Source organism: Pithys albifrons, chromosome 11 (assembly GCF_047495875.1).
Source record: "Pithys albifrons albifrons isolate INPA30051 chromosome 11, PitAlb_v1, whole genome shotgun sequence".
Lineage (NCBI taxonomy): Eukaryota > Metazoa > Chordata > Aves > Passeriformes > Thamnophilidae > Pithys > Pithys albifrons.
Genome location: NC_092468.1, coordinates 1,100,904 through 1,120,265, shown reverse-complemented (window position 1 = coordinate 1,120,265; position 19,362 = coordinate 1,100,904). Strand labels below are relative to the sequence as shown.

The 19,362-nt window shown below is 45.1% G+C and overlaps 1 protein-coding gene across 4 annotated transcripts in view; it reads left to right on the top strand.

Moving 5' to 3' along the window:
* INPP5D (inositol polyphosphate-5-phosphatase D) overlaps positions 1-19,362 on the top strand; it is a 57,322-nt gene that overhangs the window by 2,317 nt on the left and 35,643 nt on the right. For all 4 annotated transcript variants that reach the window (XM_071566133.1, XM_071566134.1, XM_071566132.1 and 1 more), the window contains exon 2: positions 2,670-2,733. In XM_071566133.1, coding sequence (XP_071422234.1) covers positions 2,670-2,733 — 64 coding nt within the window. The remainder of the gene's footprint in view (positions 1-2,669; positions 2,734-19,362) is intronic.

Here is a 19,362-nt window from a genome sequence, read left to right as displayed (position 1 = left end):
ACCAAAAAATGAAATAGTGATTTTATTGAGGAGCTGCTTGAGGAAAACAGGATTTGTATAAATATAGACACATAGGGAAGGTGTATTTGCAGGGCCTTTAAAGAGTGCCTCCCCTGTTTCTCTGAAGCTTAGAGCAGCAACTTCCAACTTGGGGAGCAAAAGGCTGGGGAATGCTCCTCCCCTGCACTGCTGTCGTCTGCTCGCTGGTCACACTGCCCCATAAAAGGCAAGAAGCAAAGCCCTCTTCCTCCTCCTTTCTCTGTGCCTGCACCATTTGGTCTGCCGGTTCATTGACAAGAAATGGGCTCTTTAACTCACCTGGAGGGGAATGCCTGGATCCTGAATTCGAAAGAGCCTGCTTAGTGTTCCCTGCGCCTACTGGTGCCTTTCCTCCAAGGGATCTTGGTGCTTCATCCAGGGAGGGCTGCATCATCTTTCGAGATGACACTCAAGGGCTTGCTGCAGCTTTGGGACACCTCACAGTGCACACTGCCTGTGAGATGTCATTTCCATTCCCCCTGCCTCTCCCATGGTGCACTTAGGCCCATTCCTGGTGTGGCAACCCTGTTTAGCATCTCCAGGCACTCCCAATATGCACATCATCACCTGTGCATAGAAACATATAACAGGAGAGGAAAGAGAAAATACCAGCTTTGTTCCCTTTCCTCCTCTGCTTGGTTGAAAGGACAGAGAGATGACAAAGTACTTGGAGACCTGTTTTAACCAGGTCTGATGTTTTATTTACCCTCCACATGGATGGCCTGAACAATGGTTGAGCAATTCTGAACTCAACACAGTTTTTAGGGAGGACCTGGAATGTGGTGGTAATTGGGAGCACATAACTTGACAGTCAGGATGCCAAGGAGGGAAAGCCTAAAGGTAAAAATGGAGTAAGAGCTCCAGCCTTCTCCATCTACATGCACTAAATTAGGAGACTGCTAAGGAGGACTCCTGGGTTTGATCCCAGGAAATGTTCCTTTCTGCTCCTGTCTCACCCAACTGCCCTTCTTTCCTTGTTCTTCCACTGATCTCACCTGTCTTCAGCCTAAAGCTCTTCATTAGGCCTGTGTGATGGGACATTTTCTGTGAAGGCAACACGAGGGTCCTGTTGTGAGGCAAGACCAATTGAGCTGGTTCATTTATCAGTTTCATGATCTCCACACACACAATTTGTCTCTCATGAGTTGCATGAGCAGTTCTGCTTCACCCAGTTTGCATATCAACAGGAGGAAATGGTGTAAGAGCTGCATTGACAGATAAAAACATACCCCATACCCTTCCCTGGGCCATATCCTCATCTGGCATTGGTTGCCCTGGGATTGGTGAAAGTTGGGGATCATGTTTGTGACAACCAGCCCTGTCCCAGATATGTGAATGAACAGGTGTCTGAGATGAGCTCTGGGAACAGTTTGAGTTCTTCTGTGTCCTTTGCATTACTGCCATCAAAAGATGCATGTTCATATGGATATGTGACCAAATCCTCCAGACAACCTGGAAAAACTCAGCTATGATCTATCAGTAATTTATTTGCATTTCCAGTGTCTTTGTAACTCCTTGCGCAAGGCTGCCTATAATCTTGGCAATCTCTTCTTTCTCCTGCATAAAATTATTCTGAAAAGCATATGATGAGCAGACTTTCAACAAAACTGTAAAAGAGATTAGCATATTTCATTGATCTGCCTGATCTCCCCAGCTGGGCAGCTGACCTCAGGCCACATTTTGTGACAATTCCACAGGTAATGCAGTGTTTCAGTTACACCCAAGGAAGATCTGGGAGTGGATTCTGTTCTTTCTTTTGAGAGGAAGGAGTTGAAGCCAGCACCATTTGCTGGATGAAAGATATATTGTATGTTTTAACAGAGTGCTTTGCAGGTGACTTACAAGATTTTTGTTCACTTGGGAGAAAGGTAAGAATATATTTTTTTATTCGATACTTCTTGAGTAGCTCCATGAAGCTCAGTAGCTGCTGAGGAAGGTCAAGTTTGCCACCTTGCTCAGCTTACTAAGCACTGCTCAGGCTTCACTTGGGCTCTTGTGTGTGATCCTTCACTGGGAAGAAGACTCCTCCATCACCCCTCAAATAAGAAACTAATTGAATTTAGCTGGGACAAAATGTTTGTTATGGCTGTTCTACAGATGCATATGTGCAGTGCACGCCCACACCAGGATCTTGAGATGGGTTTTCATTTTGGCTGTTCTGGGTTTGTGGATGAAAATGTGACTAGCAATCAGCTGAGGTACTGGGAATTAGCTGAAATCTATTATTGTTTTTTCCAGTACAAGTCAATGCACATACTAGCCCTTCAGTTTATTCATTCATTGCTGATTTTGGCCTTGTGACTTCTGCTTTTCTGTTTTTCTATTCCTTCCTGAGCCACCCTCACTACTGACAGCCAGAGCCATTTGGTGTTTTCTCTTTCTGGCCAGAAGAAGAGTTGAATAATTCACTCTGAGCTGATGCTGATACCACTTTCTGCAGTAACATCTGCAAACATGTGTCAGTGACCAAGGAGCACTTCAGGCTTGATTAGTTCACAGACTCCAGGGAAAGGAAGAAAGAGAAATGATTAAAGCCCTTGGGCATGAAGATGTCTATGTGTCTCAGGGTCTGCCATGGTGAGATTGCCTCCTGGACACAGTGTAACCATGTCACCTGTGGTCTGTTCCAGGTACCAGAATTGTGTTTACACCTACCGAATTCTGCCCGGTAAAGAAAACAAGCTCATTGTCCAGGTAAGCCCTGATGTGTTCTAGTCTGACCTGACAGCTACTGGGTTTTAAAGCAATTCTAACACCAAGAGAAAAAGGACACAAGGAGTTAAACTAATGTCCCAGCCAGCACAGTGCTGGTCTCCAATCCACTGCTGTGGAGATTTTAGTCTTTGGTCTGGTACTGCCATGGCCATCAGCACACCCCTCAACACATGTCACTGCCAGATTTTATATAACTGAGAAGTTCAGTCCTTGGAATAGCTTTTCCTCTGAAGCCAGCTTCCTATCAATAAATGGTGGATCTTTTCAATCCAAAATTGCAGCAGTTTGTCTACACCCAGAGAATGTAAATTGTGTTCTGATTTCAGGATCCAGAAAGTACCAGATTGAGGGCAGGAGTTTCAGACCTTCTATTTATTCCTATTCTGCTTTAGAATCCTAAATGAGACACTTCCCCTTCCTGTGCCATCTCTGCCCTTGCCTTCTTAATATAGATCATGAAACTTGGGGTGGGGAGGGAGGAATGGTCTCGGTCTCTTCCAGCCCCAAGAATTTAGCTTGGGTTTATTAGGCAGCAGTGAAGGCTGCAGCCAACCCATCCTCTTGGGACAGCCAGTGCTACATGGCCATTCCCTGCAAAATGAAATGGAAATGCCCTTACTGAGGAGTCTGCCCTGCTGTTCAGAGTGGGTCTACAATCATTCCTTCCCATTGCAGATGAAAACTAGCTTCCCACTCTAGGAATTAGATTTGTACAGACTCCATGTGCAGCTCACATGCCTCACATGCACCTTGTCACTCGTGTGTTTCCTGATGTGCTTTGAGGTCATCAGTTTTTCTTTGAGATCTGCAGTGAGGCAGCATATCTGAAACTCCAGTCATCAGGTGAGAGAGAACAGCTGAGTGGCAGCTTTCTTTCAGCTGTGGGCTGTGGATAAGAGTTGTGGATTGTGTGTTCTGGGTGCACACATCGAGCTTGGCTCCTGAAAGAGCTACTTTTGGGGAGCTTGGACTGTTCTGAGAACCCCCACTCAGATGCAGCTTTGCACAAACACAGCTGTATTGCCATCCAGGCCAGGTCTGGGCTCTTGACCCTGTGCTCCAGAGGACACTGTGTCCAGGGCCACACACCATGTCCCAGTTAGCCTTGGCAGCCAGATTGTCCAGAGCCACTGAGATTCCTCTGCCTCACTTGCACTTCTGTTTCTGAGGAGGAACTGGCAGCAGGACACTGCCAGACTTGGCCTGGGTCTGCATGTGTTACTGTGGCAGGTCACCAAAGCTCATCCACCTTCACAGAGCACTGGGAACACTGCAGAGGAAGCTGTGCAGGCTGGGAGTGGGGCTGGCCCCCGGCTGGAACCAAGAACCTGCCATTCTGATCCAGCTCCACAGGGAGCTGCTGCCTGTTTGTAGGAATATGCCATTTTCTCCCGTCATCTGATCTAGCCCAGTCTTACCATTCTAAGTGACGTGTTTTGGTGCATTGTGGTGGTGTAGAGCTGTGATGATGACGTGTTCAGAAGGTGATGCAGTGTTCATCACTGTTTACAGTACCCAGAGCAGCTGCAGGGGCAGGGTCTCGTGCCAGATACCTCACAAATGGAGTCCCCCAGGCAGGGGGAATGTTGGGGGAGACCTGAGGCCCAGCAATGGGCACAACTATCTAAGTCCACACCAGCTCCATGGCAGGGCCAGGATGGGAGTCTGGCACTGCTAGTGGTGTCCATGCTCTATGCTCTGGCATCGGGATGAGGAAGGGAACCTGTGGAACCCTAACTCTGAATGGCTTTGTGGTATGAGTTTGACAGCTTGCCTTGAGTTTGCCTTTTGGAAAACAAGCACAGAAATGATCCTATGTTGGTTTTTACCCCTGTCAGAGAGGAAGAAGGGCAGGCCAGAGGGTACCAGCAAAGGCAGCCACACTGCCCCATGCTTTGTCCTTGTGGGCCCTGAGTAAGCCCTGTCCCCTCCTCATCCCTCAGCTGGCCCTGGCATGGTGTGTGAGCAATGCTGGACCTGCAGCCTGGCCTACAGCCCCTGCTGGCAGGACACTGATGACACAAGTGCCAGTGGGGTCTGAAACCCACATGGAGAGCGCTGTGTGTGCAGCAACTCTCAGGGCCATGGGCAGTGCGGTGGGGCACGGCTGGCACCGGGCGGTCACACTCCCCACATCGTGCTGGGTCTGGCAGTGCTTGTGCCATGACAGAAGGGCTGTTTTCATGTACACTGCTCCACTTCTCTGCAGACCAGAGCCCAGCAGACACAGGAAGTCTGTATTTGTCTCTGCTGTAGCAACGGACACCTCTCATGGAGGATCAAGGTTTATGAAGAAGCGATTTGTAAGATTCTCTTGGGATCTGTGCTGTGATTGTGAGAGATTTCTCTGTTTCTATGTTCTGGGATGCAGAGGGACTCTGGTGGAATGCCTTTGTAAGCTGGGCTGACAGGATCTGTAGGTTGCATATGAAGAGTAGGCTAAATAAATTGTGCTGTTAACTCATGTTTTGAAGACACAACACCTCCTGCTTTGTGCTGCCTTATTTCAGTTCTGTGGGAGAGGTAGAAGAAGGGGGTGTCATCTTCTGGCAACAGAGGGACATCTGAGAGTTGTAATTGAGACTCAGAGGAAAACCAGAGGAGGCTGTTGCTCTTGGTACAGTGTTCCAGCTGGGCCAGGCTTTTTTTGGTTGCTTGTCTGATGATTTTTTTATAAAATAAAAACTACTTCATATGTATTGCAAGATCAGACTTTTGAAAAATTACTTCTGTGCAAGAATATAAAAGCTGTTGAATAGGATGGAATGTTGACATTTTAAAAAATCCCATTAAAAAAAGAGTCTACTAATTCTATGGAATAAGAACAGGTGTTAATATAGCAATAAGTAGATGCTTCTCATTTCTGGGTTTGTAGAAATTATATAGGAAAAATTCAATACTCAGTTCTGAGATTAGCCTGTACCAGTTATAAGTATGAGCCCTGATTGTGCAATGGGACTTTTTTATTTTGCCTGCAGAGTGCTCCTTCCAGAAAAAAGCTGCCTTCCTTCCCAGATCTGGGCTGCTGTCTGTCAGGAGCTTGCCATGATGACAGCAGGTTCAGAAGAGGTGCCACATCACAGCTACACACTGCACATGTGACAGGACAGTTCTCCCTCTGCCACTACATGGAGTTTTTTCACCTTTAAAGCTGCCAAGTTTCTTCAGTTTTTTGTTGAGTCTTGGAGGGGCCATTTCATTTTCCCCTTTTTTAATTAGCATCTGGTCCTGCCCCAGTGGAATGATGCTCAGGGTCATTGTTTGCATAGTTAAATTATCTGTACTGATAGCAGAAAGGGAGGAGCACATTTTTGCATTCAGAGGTGCATTTTTTCACATCCAGGCTGAAGAAAAAAATATTTGCATATGTCTTTCCAGAGTGTTGTGGCATGGTCTGTGATGTGCCATTGGGATTCTGCATCTGCAGCAGCTCTACAGCAGCTAGCAGGGTCAGAAATCCCTCTTGCCTGCCATGTCTGGAATGCAGCTGGTGTCCTCCCAAAGCACACTGGGCTGTAGAAGTCACCATCACAGACTGTTTTCTTTACATAGAAATAGAATTTCCCCCCCTTATTTATGAAACTGATGAATTTTCTCCTTCCATTGCTTGAGACTTCAAAAGATAGGCAAAGAAAAACACGGCTTGGATGAATCAAACTTGCATCCAGCTGATGAAAATATATTTAAGGAAGAAGGTAGGAGTAATGAAAACCCCTTAAAACACAGGATCCATAACAGTGAGCAGATCTTCAGGCAGAGAACAATTAGTCATCGAGATGTCTCTGCTTGCCTGCAGACTCACTGTGGCAAAGCAGTGAGCACTGAGACCAGGAAGGCAGCAAGGAACAGTTCCACAGAGATCCAGGAGCAGGGCAGGGGCTGAAAAGAGCTGTCCCCAAGCTGCTGCCTGGTGGCACATCAGAGCAGGGCTGCTTCCCTTTCTTTTCTGGGAAAACAGTGATGATCTTCCCTTGCTCCAATGGGGAGGCATAATTAATGTGTAGTTATTGAATGTTTGGGAATTAGCTGAGTGTAATCATGTTTGTGCAGAGAGGTGAAGCAGCAAAGGAGCCCTTGGGCATCACAAGATCAAGCTAAACACCAGAGACAAACTAGAGACACTAGACTGTCTTTCTCATCTAGGCACCCGTAGTCAGTCCTTGCCATCCAGATTCACAGAAGACATAACTTTCCTGTACTGTCACTTAAAGCACCTCTTTTATCCAACTCACTGAGGTGTCATTATGACCCTCTTTGCTGCCCAATCTGCATTCCCTTTCATCTTAGCATCCCCTCAGCAAATGGGAAACTTGGCCCAGTCTCAGAATAGGGTTACCAGAAATAATTTTAAATAGCTGTCCCTGGTTGACCTTGCCAGGATCAGAGAATGTGTGTGATACCACCAGTATTCATCCCCCCCATTTTAGATGTGCAGTCAAAGCTGTCATGTAGCCAAAGCTGAGCTGTATTGGTAGGGAAGAAATCGGTCTGATCTGGGTGGGCTGAACTGTCTTTGGTGCTGTTTCTGTTATCTAAAGAGCCCAGAAAATCCCCTTAAACTGCCAAACTGGCAGGCTGCAGTCAGGTGAGGACATTCCCAGTACAGCTGACTCTTGTTCAGTGTGGGAAGGCACTGAGGACAAGAGCTGCTGTTGAAAAACTGTGCTGTTGCCTTTGCCTAATGCTTTACCCTGGATTGCCTTTATATACCGCAATTTTAAAAGGTCCCTGTCAAGAGTATCCCTTGCCTCATGAGTGAGGATGCTTGAAAGAGGCGGTGGGAAGGAGAAAGACACTGTTGTTAGCCTGTCAGTGACCGTGGATTGGTACAGGGTGATGTGGTACCATCACTAAAACCCAGTGGAGTTTGATCTCTCTTGATGTGTGGTACATCTCCCACAGGAGTTCCCTGCTTGTGTGACCTGCTGGCTGCAGTCAGTCACTCATTTCTTGGGGGCAGATAGATTGCATCTTATTTTCTGCTCATGGCCTGTCAGACAACACTTCATAGGCCATTTGCAGGATCAAGCGCTGGCCTCAAGCCGCTTTGTGTGGAGGCTGGGGGAGATACACAGATGGACAGAGGGCAACGGGGCACAAAAAGGGCTGGCTCCAGAGATGCCCTCGGTGGTAAAAGCCACCGAGAGAGAGTCAACCTTGTAGTTATGGGAGCAGCTCTGGCTTTTGACAAAGGTGTAGTCTCCTGAAGAAACTGAGGAACCTGCAGGGCAGGTGCCTGTGCCAAAACTCAGCACTTGTGCAGCCTCACCCTGAGTACTGGGGGAGTTTTGGGCACTACAATATAAAAAACACATTAAGGAATTAGAGAGCATCCAAAGGAGGCCATGAGGTTGGTGAAGGGCCTAGAGGGGAAACCGTATAAGGAGTGTCTGAGGACACTTGGTCTGTTCAACCTGGAGGAGGCTGAGGTCAGACCTCATTGGCCTCCTGAGGGGCAGCAGAGGGGCAGGTACTGATCTCTTCATTCTGGTGATGAGTGACAGGACCTGAGGGAGTGGCTATAGCTGTGTCAGGGAAGTTTAGGCTGGATGTCATGGAAAGGCTCTTCCCCCAGAGGGTGGTGGGCACTGACCAGGCTCCCCAGGGCAGTGGACATGGTCTCAAGGCTGTCAGAGCTTCAGGGGTGTTTGGACAACACTCTGAGGGACAGGGTAGGATTGTTGGGGTGTCTGTGCAGGGCCAGGAGTTGGACTGAATGATCCTTGTGCATCCCTTCCAGCTCAACATATTCTGTGATTCTCTATCACTATGTGCTGTGTCTCCTGTGCTGTGGCACAGCCTGGCCTCAGGCTGAGGAAGGCACAGTGTCCCCCGGCTTTCCTGTGGGCATGACCTGGTGCTTCAGCTCACTCGAGTAATGTTCCCATTCTGCTCCACAGAACTTGAATCAGTCACGTTTGTCCACAAGCTCAGGGCTTGGGCATTGCCTGACCTCTGCTGCTTCCTTCTGGCAAAGGTGCTTTTTCCTTCTCCTTCTTGCCTACCTGTTTGGGTTTTTATTCTCGTATTACCCTCACTCTGCTCTCCCATTCTTGCCACCAGCTGAGCTCTTGCTGCAAGTCATGTACCTGCCTTGAAATATTGTGGACTGCCCAGGATGGAGTCTCTGGCCACCCACAGTGCCTTGAGTGCTGTTGGCAACTTTTGGCTGCCCCACAGGAGACAGCAGAGATGGAGCTTGCCTTGAGCAGAAGAAAGAACCACTTTGTATTTTCAAGCAAGCTGAAAAATTAAAAAAAAATGGTTATCAGGTGAAATGTTTCATTTTGGTTTGGACGTTGCAGAAGTGATCACTGTGCTGCTAAGATGTTGAAGGAAAACATTGTTTCAGACAGAAAAAACTGGATCACCCTTTTGAAAAAGTCCAGATGAGCAATTTTGAATTTGTCACATTTTTTTTTTTAATTAACAGGGGGAAAGGGAGTTGAACAAAGACTGTGCCTTGCATAACGCATGCTCCAATCTCCTTCATTGTTTTAATAATCTTTTGTCTTTCCATCTTTTTTTTTGGTTTGAGCAAAGCCATTCAATCAACTCCAGAGTTTTGTGAGCCTTACCTTGTTGTGAGAAGGAATTGCTATCAGCAGGCTTCTCATGCTGCACAAGACACTGTACTACAGTAAGGAAAACATTCGAGTTTTAGAAATTATTGCCTGTATTTTTCTTTCCACTTCACTGTCCCTAGGTTGACAGAAAACAGCAGTGTGTGCATCTTCCTTCACCCCCTTCATGGGCAATACTGATTTTGCAGTTGTAGTGCCAGATCATCATTTCTCGGAGCAGGAGCACTGCTTGCATTTGTGCTGAAATCCACCAGTTAAAAAATTACATCATACTTTCTACTGGTGGCAAAGGGAGGGCCTGACCCTATATACTTGTGGGTTTTGCTGACTTAGGTGAAAATTAGAGATGCCCTGGCAGCACTGTTTTACACTGAGTGATCATAGAGGTTTTTTCTTTTTCTGGTAATTTTTTGTTAGTCTGATGCAGAGCTGTGTGTGACAGCAAACAAGTGTGCTATGTGAGAGGTTAGAGGGCAGCTGTGACTCAAGTGCAGCTGAGGGGCTGGTCACCAGTGTGCTTTGTGGTTCCCAGACGGTGGGAGAATCCCTAAACACTGTGCATTGGAACTTCTACTGAAACCCTCTCTCCCCAGCATGCTTCTAGAAACACAGTTTGGGGGAAACACCTGGATTTGTACTCTGTCTGTGTATGGGTTGGCTAAATATGGCAGAACGAACAAAATCCTCTGTCCTGGGACAGGCAAGATGTTCAATGAGAGGGCTTTGCTCCTGTCAGCCACCACAGGACTGTCCCTGCTCCGAGCAGGATTTGTCCTGGCTACTGTTTGTTAGTCCTGCAGGGTGGGGCTGGGCATGGAGGCTCCATCCGGAGAGGCAACCTGCTCTGGAGCAGGGGCTGTCCATCCTGCCAGCAGCATCTGATAAGGGCTGGAGTTTCAGTTCCTGCATTGGCGGTGTCACTGCCGCTGTCATCAACGTCAGGGCACGGCCTGGCTGTGGCACAGGCAGTACCCAGCCCATTGTCAGCCCTTTGCAGAGAGAAATGCAAAGGTTTTGTTGTCTCCCTGTTGCCACACTGTAATCCCTGTGTGCTGTGCTCTTCTGACACCTGTTCCCTGCAGTAAGGACTGTGTGATTTGCTGTGGATTTTGCTGATCTTTCTGTATCTTATCAAAACCTTTCATCTGGGAAATTGCTCCTGGACTGGTTTCAGGAGCTGATAAAGCAAAGCTCACTCTTTAGGGGAGGCTCAGCCATTCTGCACCGCAGCACTTCCAGTCTCTGTTGCTGCCTGACCAGTGATGTCACTCTCCTGGTCTCCAGTGGGAAATGTCCAAAATGCCATGTGCAGGTTGCAGGGGGTTGTGAGACATCCCTGTCCAGAAAGATTAATGGTGAGAATGGAATGGATTTCACTTGAGTCAGTTCCCACCACAGCAAACTCACTGTGCTTGTGGGACTCCACTGGCATTGAAGGGCTGAGGGAGAATCAGGGGGATTACTTTCCTTGGATAGAAGCAAGGGACAAGTGGATGTCCAGGCAATACTTATGAGCAAAGTATTGAAACATGGGGAGGGCAGCACATTTCTAGTATGCCCACATACATAATTTAATTATACTAAGCTTCATTTTATTACCAAAATTGGTAGATATTAAAGTTTTAGTATTTTTCAATATAATTCAATGTTTACTTAAATCAGTTTGTAAAGCTCTTTACATGTAGGACTGAAATTATCCACATATTTCTTGTTTCTGCAAACTATCCAAATCTGTTTAGACAAGGAATTTTTTTTTCTGCTGTTGCATCTGAGGTAGGAATGTACAGAATGCATTTCACAGGTTTTGGAAAGCTGAAAGAAACAGCATTTAATAAGACTACTAGGTATTTCCTGAAACATGCACATTCCTCCTGCTGAATCTCTCAGTATACAAAATTCTTCACGCAAAGCATATCCAGCTTTTGTCTGGTTTGAACCCTTCCAGAGTATTTCCAGTTTCCTGAAATATAAAATAAAACATTTAGAGAAGATGGGTTAAATCAGGCTAAAGAGGTATTATTTTGTTTTTAAAGCTCCAAGAAATTAAGTCAGGCATCTGGAAGCTAGTGCCATGATATGAAATCCCTTTTCCTTTTATCTAAATGTCCTTTCAGATAAAATCTCACTATAATGAGTGAAAAGTCAGTGAATGCCATCAATTTCTTTTACTGTTTGCCCTCCAATAAAATGTGTTATCTCACAAAGCCTCCATCGCACTCAAACAATCACAAATTGGAAATAGCCAACCCTGTAGGACCTGCAAAATCCTTGCAGATACAGAAGATAAGGATTGGGGCTGTTACACAGGGACCAGTTTTAATAATTACTGTTTAGAAGCGTAATTGTCTCACCTGTTATCCTTTGGAAGGGCTTTGGCCACCCACAACCACATGCCCAGCAGCTCTTCCCCACCCCACTGGCTCTTCCAGCTCCTGTTACAGGAACTCAAAGTGTTGGGTTTGTTGGAGAGGCCAAATCCCAGCCCTGAGTGAGAGGAACCCCTGGAACACACACACCCCTCAGTGTCTCCAGGACAAGCAAGATGAGAAAAAATAATTGAAAACTTATGCAACCAACATTCTCAACAAGAAAATATTCTCATTTTGCAGTAATTTGAGGGATATTAGCTTTAATATCATCAGTCACATAGTGTTCAAACCATTTGATTGCCTTATCCTTTTTATATTTTATCAAAGACTTCTGATGAAGCTTCATAATGTAATTTAAGGTATTCAGGGAGACAACAGATTATTTCCCTTTCAGCTGTGTGGTAATGAAGCACTATGTTTTATTGCTTCTGTGCTTTGAGGCATGATGGGTCACAGAGGAAAGTGCTGATTTCCAGGCAAGTCTTGAGTTGTTTTCTCAAGAAAGAAAGAGAAGTTAATATATTGTTAGTGTTGTATGAGGCTTCTTGTCCTCATCATTTTAGACAGGAATGAGTCTTGAAAAACACTGGTATTAGATTTATATACAATGAGTCTTAGGGCAAATACTGTCATTGGTACAAAACTGTTTGCACACTTGTTCCTGACAGAGTGATGCTCTTTCTGGTTCCAAGATCTATTTTGATGTGCTAGAGATGGATCATGGCAGGCTGCATCCCCTCTCCAAGCAGACATGAGACTCACCCAGCACATCACAAGCGATGCCTGGGCTCCAGTGAGTTCTCGTTGATGTGATCTGCGTGGCAGTCTCAGGGAATGGGACCTGTACACCCTACATGTGCAGTAGCTTGTTGATGATATAAATATAAAATACAGAAATGCAATGACCTTTAAATAACAACATTTTCCACTGAAAGTATTTTCCTCGTTGCACTTGTTTTAGGTAAATGGGATCTGCTTCACCAATACTCTTCAAATTCGCCTTTTGGTGGTTGAAGTTACCACAGCTTTAAAAAGAAATTTAGAATCCTTTGTTTTTTAGGGTGCTGCATAAACGCAAAGCACACAGGGCTTGATTTCAGATTAACAAATGGTTTAGGGAAGAGAAACAGCCTTTGGCAAAAACAGTTCAGACTCCGTTGTTTCAGTGCCTCTGAGAAAACCAAGTCATGGTGCAGCTTTCAGTTGCTCCCAGGCCTTTGCCCCCCTGTCTAACTTTATTTGGCTTCTGTTCATACCTTCCATCAGAGTTTTCCATCTTGATTCTCTGAAAGTCTAAACTGGCTACTGTCTGTTCCATGCCAGGGCTCTGGAGCTACCCCTCTCCAGTAACTCAAAAGACACCAGGCAGCACAGCTTGACTCAGCAAACCCTGGGCCAGTACAGTGGAGCTCCATGTGGGCTGGGGCTGCTCTCTGGGACCAGCCTGGAAAGTCTGGATTAAAATTTCCAGATAACTGTATTAAACCTTGACACCTTGGTGCAAATCCAAGTAAAAGCAATGGACCTCCCATTAATCCTTAACATCTCCATGCTCCTAACCCTAACAACCCTACTCACCCCAATCCCACTCCCACTCTCAATCAAGAACTACCAAAACTCACCCTCTACCATTATACAAACTATTAAAACCTCCTTTTTAATCAGCCTGATCCCAACAACCCTCTTCATATATCCAGGCATAAGAAACATTACTTTCTACTGAGAATGAAAATTCACCACAAATTTTAAAATCCCCTTGAGCTTCAAAATAGACCATCACTCACTAATATTTTTCTCTGTTGCATTATTTGTACATTCCTACAATTCGCAACATCATACATAGCATCAGAGCCCCAAATCACAACATTCTTTTCTTACCTTCTAACCTTTTTTAATTGCCATAATAGTTCTAACCATCACCAACAACATATTCCTCCTATTCATTGGCTGAGAAGGAGTTGGAATCATGTAATTCCTACCAATGGGATGATGACATGGCCGAGCAGGAGCCAACACTGCCACACTCCAAGCTGTGCTGTACAGCCGTGTTGGAGACATTGGACTTACCCTATGTATAGCCTGATTAGCCTCCACAATAATTTCCTGAGAGATCCAACAGCTCTCACCCCCAAGCCAAACACCACTTCTCCCTCTCATAGGACTAGTACCAGCTGCCACAGGGAAATCTGGCCAGTTTGGCCTCCACCTATGACCACCAGCCACCACAGAAGGGCCCACCCCAGTGTCCGCCCGACTCACTCCAGAGCGATGGCAGTGGCTGGAACTCTCCTGCTTACCTGCACTTACCCCATACTCCACAACAACCCCACCACCCTCAAAACCTGACATGGCTGTAGTGACCTGTGCTGCTTTAAAGTCATAGTATAAAGTATTCTTTATGATGGAACACTGCAGAAGCCGCGTGCAGCAAGCCCTCGTTGGTCAGAGGCAGCAGGCCCCTGTTGTCACTGTACACCACATCCCTGTATATGCAAAACCAGAAACCTTGTGCTGGGTCCAAATTTAGGGGCCCAAAAGAAGTGTGTAACATCTGCTGGTTTTATTCCAGAGATGTGGTTCAGGGGAGAACATAAAAGGAGAGGGTCTGAAGGGTGTTTTTTGTCTGGTTTTCATTTTGTGGTTAGTTCTGTTAAATGATGGTGCTTCTTCAGGCTGGGTTCTGTATCTGTTCAGTCAGCAGGGATGGCTCAGGGCTTCCTTTAACTGAGTAAGTGTTTGCAGGAACTGAATGAAATAAGGGACAGCCCCTTGAAAGAAAGGATACGTTGCTGCCCCAAGTGTCACAGAAATAGAAAATAGTTGCTGTAGAGAAAGACTGAGAAATTTTGCAGGCTGAAGACAGGAAATTGTGACACTAAAGTGCTCACCCTTATCTATATGTTGCTTAGGGGTTTTAATAATGCAATCCCAGAAAATGATGCAGTTCTGTGTGGTAAATTGGGGATGCAGCTGTTTCTCATGAACATTCTGCCTGCACTGCTTTGCTTCAGCCACATATCTTCAATAAGTATGGCCTCTTCAGTCTTACATTTTCTCTTTTCCACTAGACAGTTTATGTAATTCATGCATGTTTAGTGCCTGGTGACAGGTGAAACTGGGATTCATTTAGGCAGGAAGACAATAAGGAAAGTAGCAAGCCAATCATGGATTCTCCCAGGTGTGCTGCAGAGATTAGAGAAAACCCCCAGCAACACATGTGAGACTGATGTCAGCTGAGGGATCCTGACCAGCTGTGCAGGCAGGGCCACTGTAGGCTTGTCTTCACCTGTTTCAAGGAAAAGATTTTTCTCCTTGGACTTCAAATCCCAAACACTGTTGCATGGGGATGTATTTATTGCCTTCTAGAGAGGGAAAAGCTGAAGGGATGTTAGGAATTTGAGAAGCAAATAACCTGCAATATATACACCATATATATATATATATGTATACCTGAGAAGCAAATAAGCTGCAGTAGTGTTCCCAGCTCAGTTCCTGTGGGCAGTGAGTGTTGACAAGGTCCCAGACCTGCACCCAATGTCTTCAGGAACCATGACAGTGTTACATTTGCTACCTTGATTGCCTTGTCAGTTCTTGAGGACCTGTGTTTCCAGATTTGTCTTGGTAAGAACTGGAGCTGGATACTTTATGAAGAAATGGAAGTGAAAATTTTCATTTCACTTCAACTGCTGAAGCTTTTCAGTGGAAAACCAAAAACCACTAGGCTTGTGGTAAATTACACAAGTTGTTAAAAGTAGCGTACTCCAAAACTTTTACTTACATTCTGCCCCCACACTACAGAAGTGCTAACAAAACTGCATCAGATCCCCAGGGATCTGCATTTCTTGCTCATTCATCACCAACTCATCTAACTTGCACCTTGTAGCTAAATTTAATCCCAGCTCTTTATGTTCTGTCATGAACTCTACTGTTGTTTTCTTGTTGTTGATGTAAATCTTATTTATTATAACACAGAGAAATGCTGAAAGGGTTGGTTGCTCAGCAGGTTTCTTGTGGTGCTACAAGCTGAATCTGTGTGTGCTCTGTTGGGAAAATCTGTTTTGATGGCTGGAGTTTGAACAGTTTATTTAGTGTGAAGGACTATCCCAAGTATGTGGTGTTGGTGCTTTCTGTGATTGCTTGGTGTTCTTCCTGGCTTCTATCTAACTATATTAGTTGGATATTTGGCAATTAACATACTTTTATGTGAATCATGGGATATTGCAGCAGGCTGGAATGGGATCTTTAGATAGACTTTGAGTACATTATATTTATCACCTATGTCTTTATTGTGTGTGGGGAAATCCTGGTTCAAAAGATTTCCATAGCTCCTTTACCCTCTAGAACTTCTAATAAGTTTTATTTTAGGGTGTAGAATTTTAACAAGGAACTTGAGATAAAAACTTGACAGCCAATTATACTGAGAAGTCCTTTCAATATTCCTTCACTTCCACAGACTCTCCTAATTTGCAAGTGTCCCAGTTCTGCCATGGGACCACTTCCTACCTGTGAACATGCCTGGTCTTCAGGCTGCCAGAACCAAGCCTTATGGCATCACAGAGAGGAAAGCTCTTGCAGGGCTGGAGAAGATCACCAGTGGCAGATAGGACAGTCAGGATCTTTTTAAGATTAACTCCAACTGGGCTTACACTCCACACAGAGAATGTGTTAAGCATCTGAAACCCAGAATCAGCAAAGATAAGAAACACATGAGATGAAATTGCCAAAATTGGAAACCTTTAGCATTGCCATTTTTTGGTAATGTTTAATAAGAATGGAATTGTGATGCAGTGCAAGTAATTAATACACAGTCTCTTAAGCCATGCTTAAAGAAATGGAGCTTGTGGGAGACGCATCTTGTACTGGTATCCTTCAGTTGCCTTGGAGATACAGAGGAAATTTTATAGGGTTGACAACACAGTAGGTTTGTTCGGTTGTTGTTTTTTTTTTTTTTTAAATTTTTTAACTTAGTTTTCTTTGGATATCTCATGTTAAGCCAGGATCACAAGCTAGGAGTAACATGTACTTAGTTGTTCTTAAATTGCAATTCCTTGTTTTCCTTCCATGTTGTGCTGGTTTAAAGGAAAGCTGGCAGGAGCAATGAACCTGACTCAAGAGAGGCTACAAGTCAGTTACAATTTACTTAAAAAGATTACAAGAAATACAGTGATACAGAGTTTTAACTGGTTTTAACCCACAAAACCCAGAAGTATAACCCAGCACCCTGGGGCATAAACAGAGGGGTGTTGTTGACACCTGTGCTGAGCCCCAGGTGGTCCCCCTGAGTACAAAGTAAAAGGAAAGGAAAACCTATTGGTGAGGATGATGTCACAGTCTGGTCAAGAGTGGCAGTCGCAGTCCTGTCGAGGTTCTGGTCCTTCTCTGGACCTGACAAGTGGTACCAGAAGTCCCAAACCCCCAAGATTATATATGCTCAGGTTCACATGGGAATGCCCAGCACCTTCCCCAGGGCAGGGAGTTTCACAATGAGGGATTTACTCTGTGAGTCATGGGGTATTTTTGGAAAACTCTGATGGTCTGGGTCATTGCAACTGCCTATTATGCCAGTCCCAAATGGCCCATTAGCAGACATGGCCCCTCAGGCTGGGTGTGGAGGTGCTGATCCCTCCCTGGAGGGGAGTTACCACAGCTGAGTCACTGGTGTGAAGACATAAACATTCTTGTGCCTCACAGGGTTCTTTAACACTCAGCTTGTAGCCTGAGGGGTCAGGTGTGCCTTGGGCAGCTGAGCCATTATTAACAGTTTGTTAGAAATTATATAGAGGGTGTAGAATACACAGTTTTTGTTACAGCCATACAACGGTAAACTGATCCTGACTGCTGAACTAGGACACATGAATAATCTCTTTCAGAAACTCTGAAACCCTCTTTCCCAGAACTCTCCAAATTCCACAGTTTTCACCCAAAGTCTGAAAATGTAAAAGCCCACTGTAGCAAAAGTGTCACGAACAAGCAAACATGAGCATCAAGACCAAACTGTACGCAGGATGAGACAAGAAATCTTCCATCATCTCATCGTGGAGGAGACAAGGAACTGTTCACATTCCATTTCCCCCAACATTATTGAAGTTATATAACCTATAACTGCACTTTCACTGTGCCATTCCCCCAAATTTGTATAACTTTTTTCCACGTGAGGAAGTGCTTCTCTGGCCACCCACCAGCATCCTCTGCCCATGTTGTCTGGATTCCTCCCCTTGACTCTTCTCTCATGCTTAGTTCCCTGGCAGACACCCTCTCACTGGGCTTTACCCAGCAGCAGAACACCCTTGCCAGCTCTCACAAGGTCCCACCTCTTATTAAAGTTCATTTCTTTACCAACCCTCTGTGTCACAGGATCTCTCTTTTCCTCAGCCACACACTTGTTCCTCTCCCTTTGTGCTCCTCGGTAGCTCCATTCCTCCCAAGTCCCAGGTGTTGCATTCAAATGAGAGTACAGTTCTGGGTGGCTTGTATTTTGGGAAGTAGCTGTTTCTCCCAGCTGTGATTCCTGTCTGTGATTCCATTCTTGTGAAATGCTCCTGGAACTTCTTAGCACAAGATATGATCTAAAAATAAGGCATGTCTAGCAAAACAAAACTGAAAACACAACCAGGTTGCTTTAAAATGCTTTTAAAAATAATTTACCAGGAATTTCTTAGCTCCTAGATTCACTTTTCTAGCGAAATATAAAAAGCTTGCATGCATGAGAGCCAGAAGTAAATTTTAAAATGCCACCTAGACTTCCTAGCTAACAGACAGTCTTGAAGAGAATATTTTTTCCAAACCTGGGAAACTAGATTTTTTTTTCAAATCTAAAAGGAGAAACGTTCCTGCCAGCCTTTCTCACCACAGTAGAAGCAACCTGATTTCTAGCTTCCATTTAAGCTGGTGGGTATTGAAATAGTTTTATAACTTTGAAAACTTATTGTCTGTTACTGAAATGCCTATATAGGGGTTTAAATACCTGTTCTAAGGCACTCTGGTTAGAAAATATTGGCCTTAAGCAATATAAGCAGATGACCAGTTTCCTAGTTCCTCCTTGCAGGAAAGGAAAACACTTCCTCTTCCTTCTGAGGGCCCCAGACTTCCTGTGCCATCTATTTATACAGTTGTTGTAATGAACCCAAGTTAACCACTTCCTCTACTGGCTTAGCATAGGCCTGACATATTTTAAATCTTTTTATTTTATGTGTTTATTTGCCATTTGCAACTTGTCCTAAAGGTGTGTTCAGAGCTGCTCCTCACCATGCTCATGTCCTGAGTGTCTTTGTCCTGTGTTCTCTTGGCCAGGTGGCAGTGCTTGGACACACTAGGTACAAAGGAAGATGAGATTGTCTCAGCCATACAAAAACCTGTTGAAAAGCCCAGGTGGTTGAATTTGGAAAGGGGATCCCAAGATTTAACCAAAGACTAGTGGTTAATGGCTTTAGTCATACCTGTTCTCATGTAATGAACAGCCTGGAAGCCTATTCAGCAGGAAGACAAAAGCAAGTTGTAGCTAGTTGTGTTCAAGCACTGTACAGTAAGCATACAGAGGATTGGAGGGATTGATAACTGGAAGGACCTGCAGAACTGAGGGCAGGTTCTGGAGGACAGGAGACACCAAGACATCCTTTGGGAAAGGAGGTTCACGGCCAAAAGGTGGTCTGGGATGC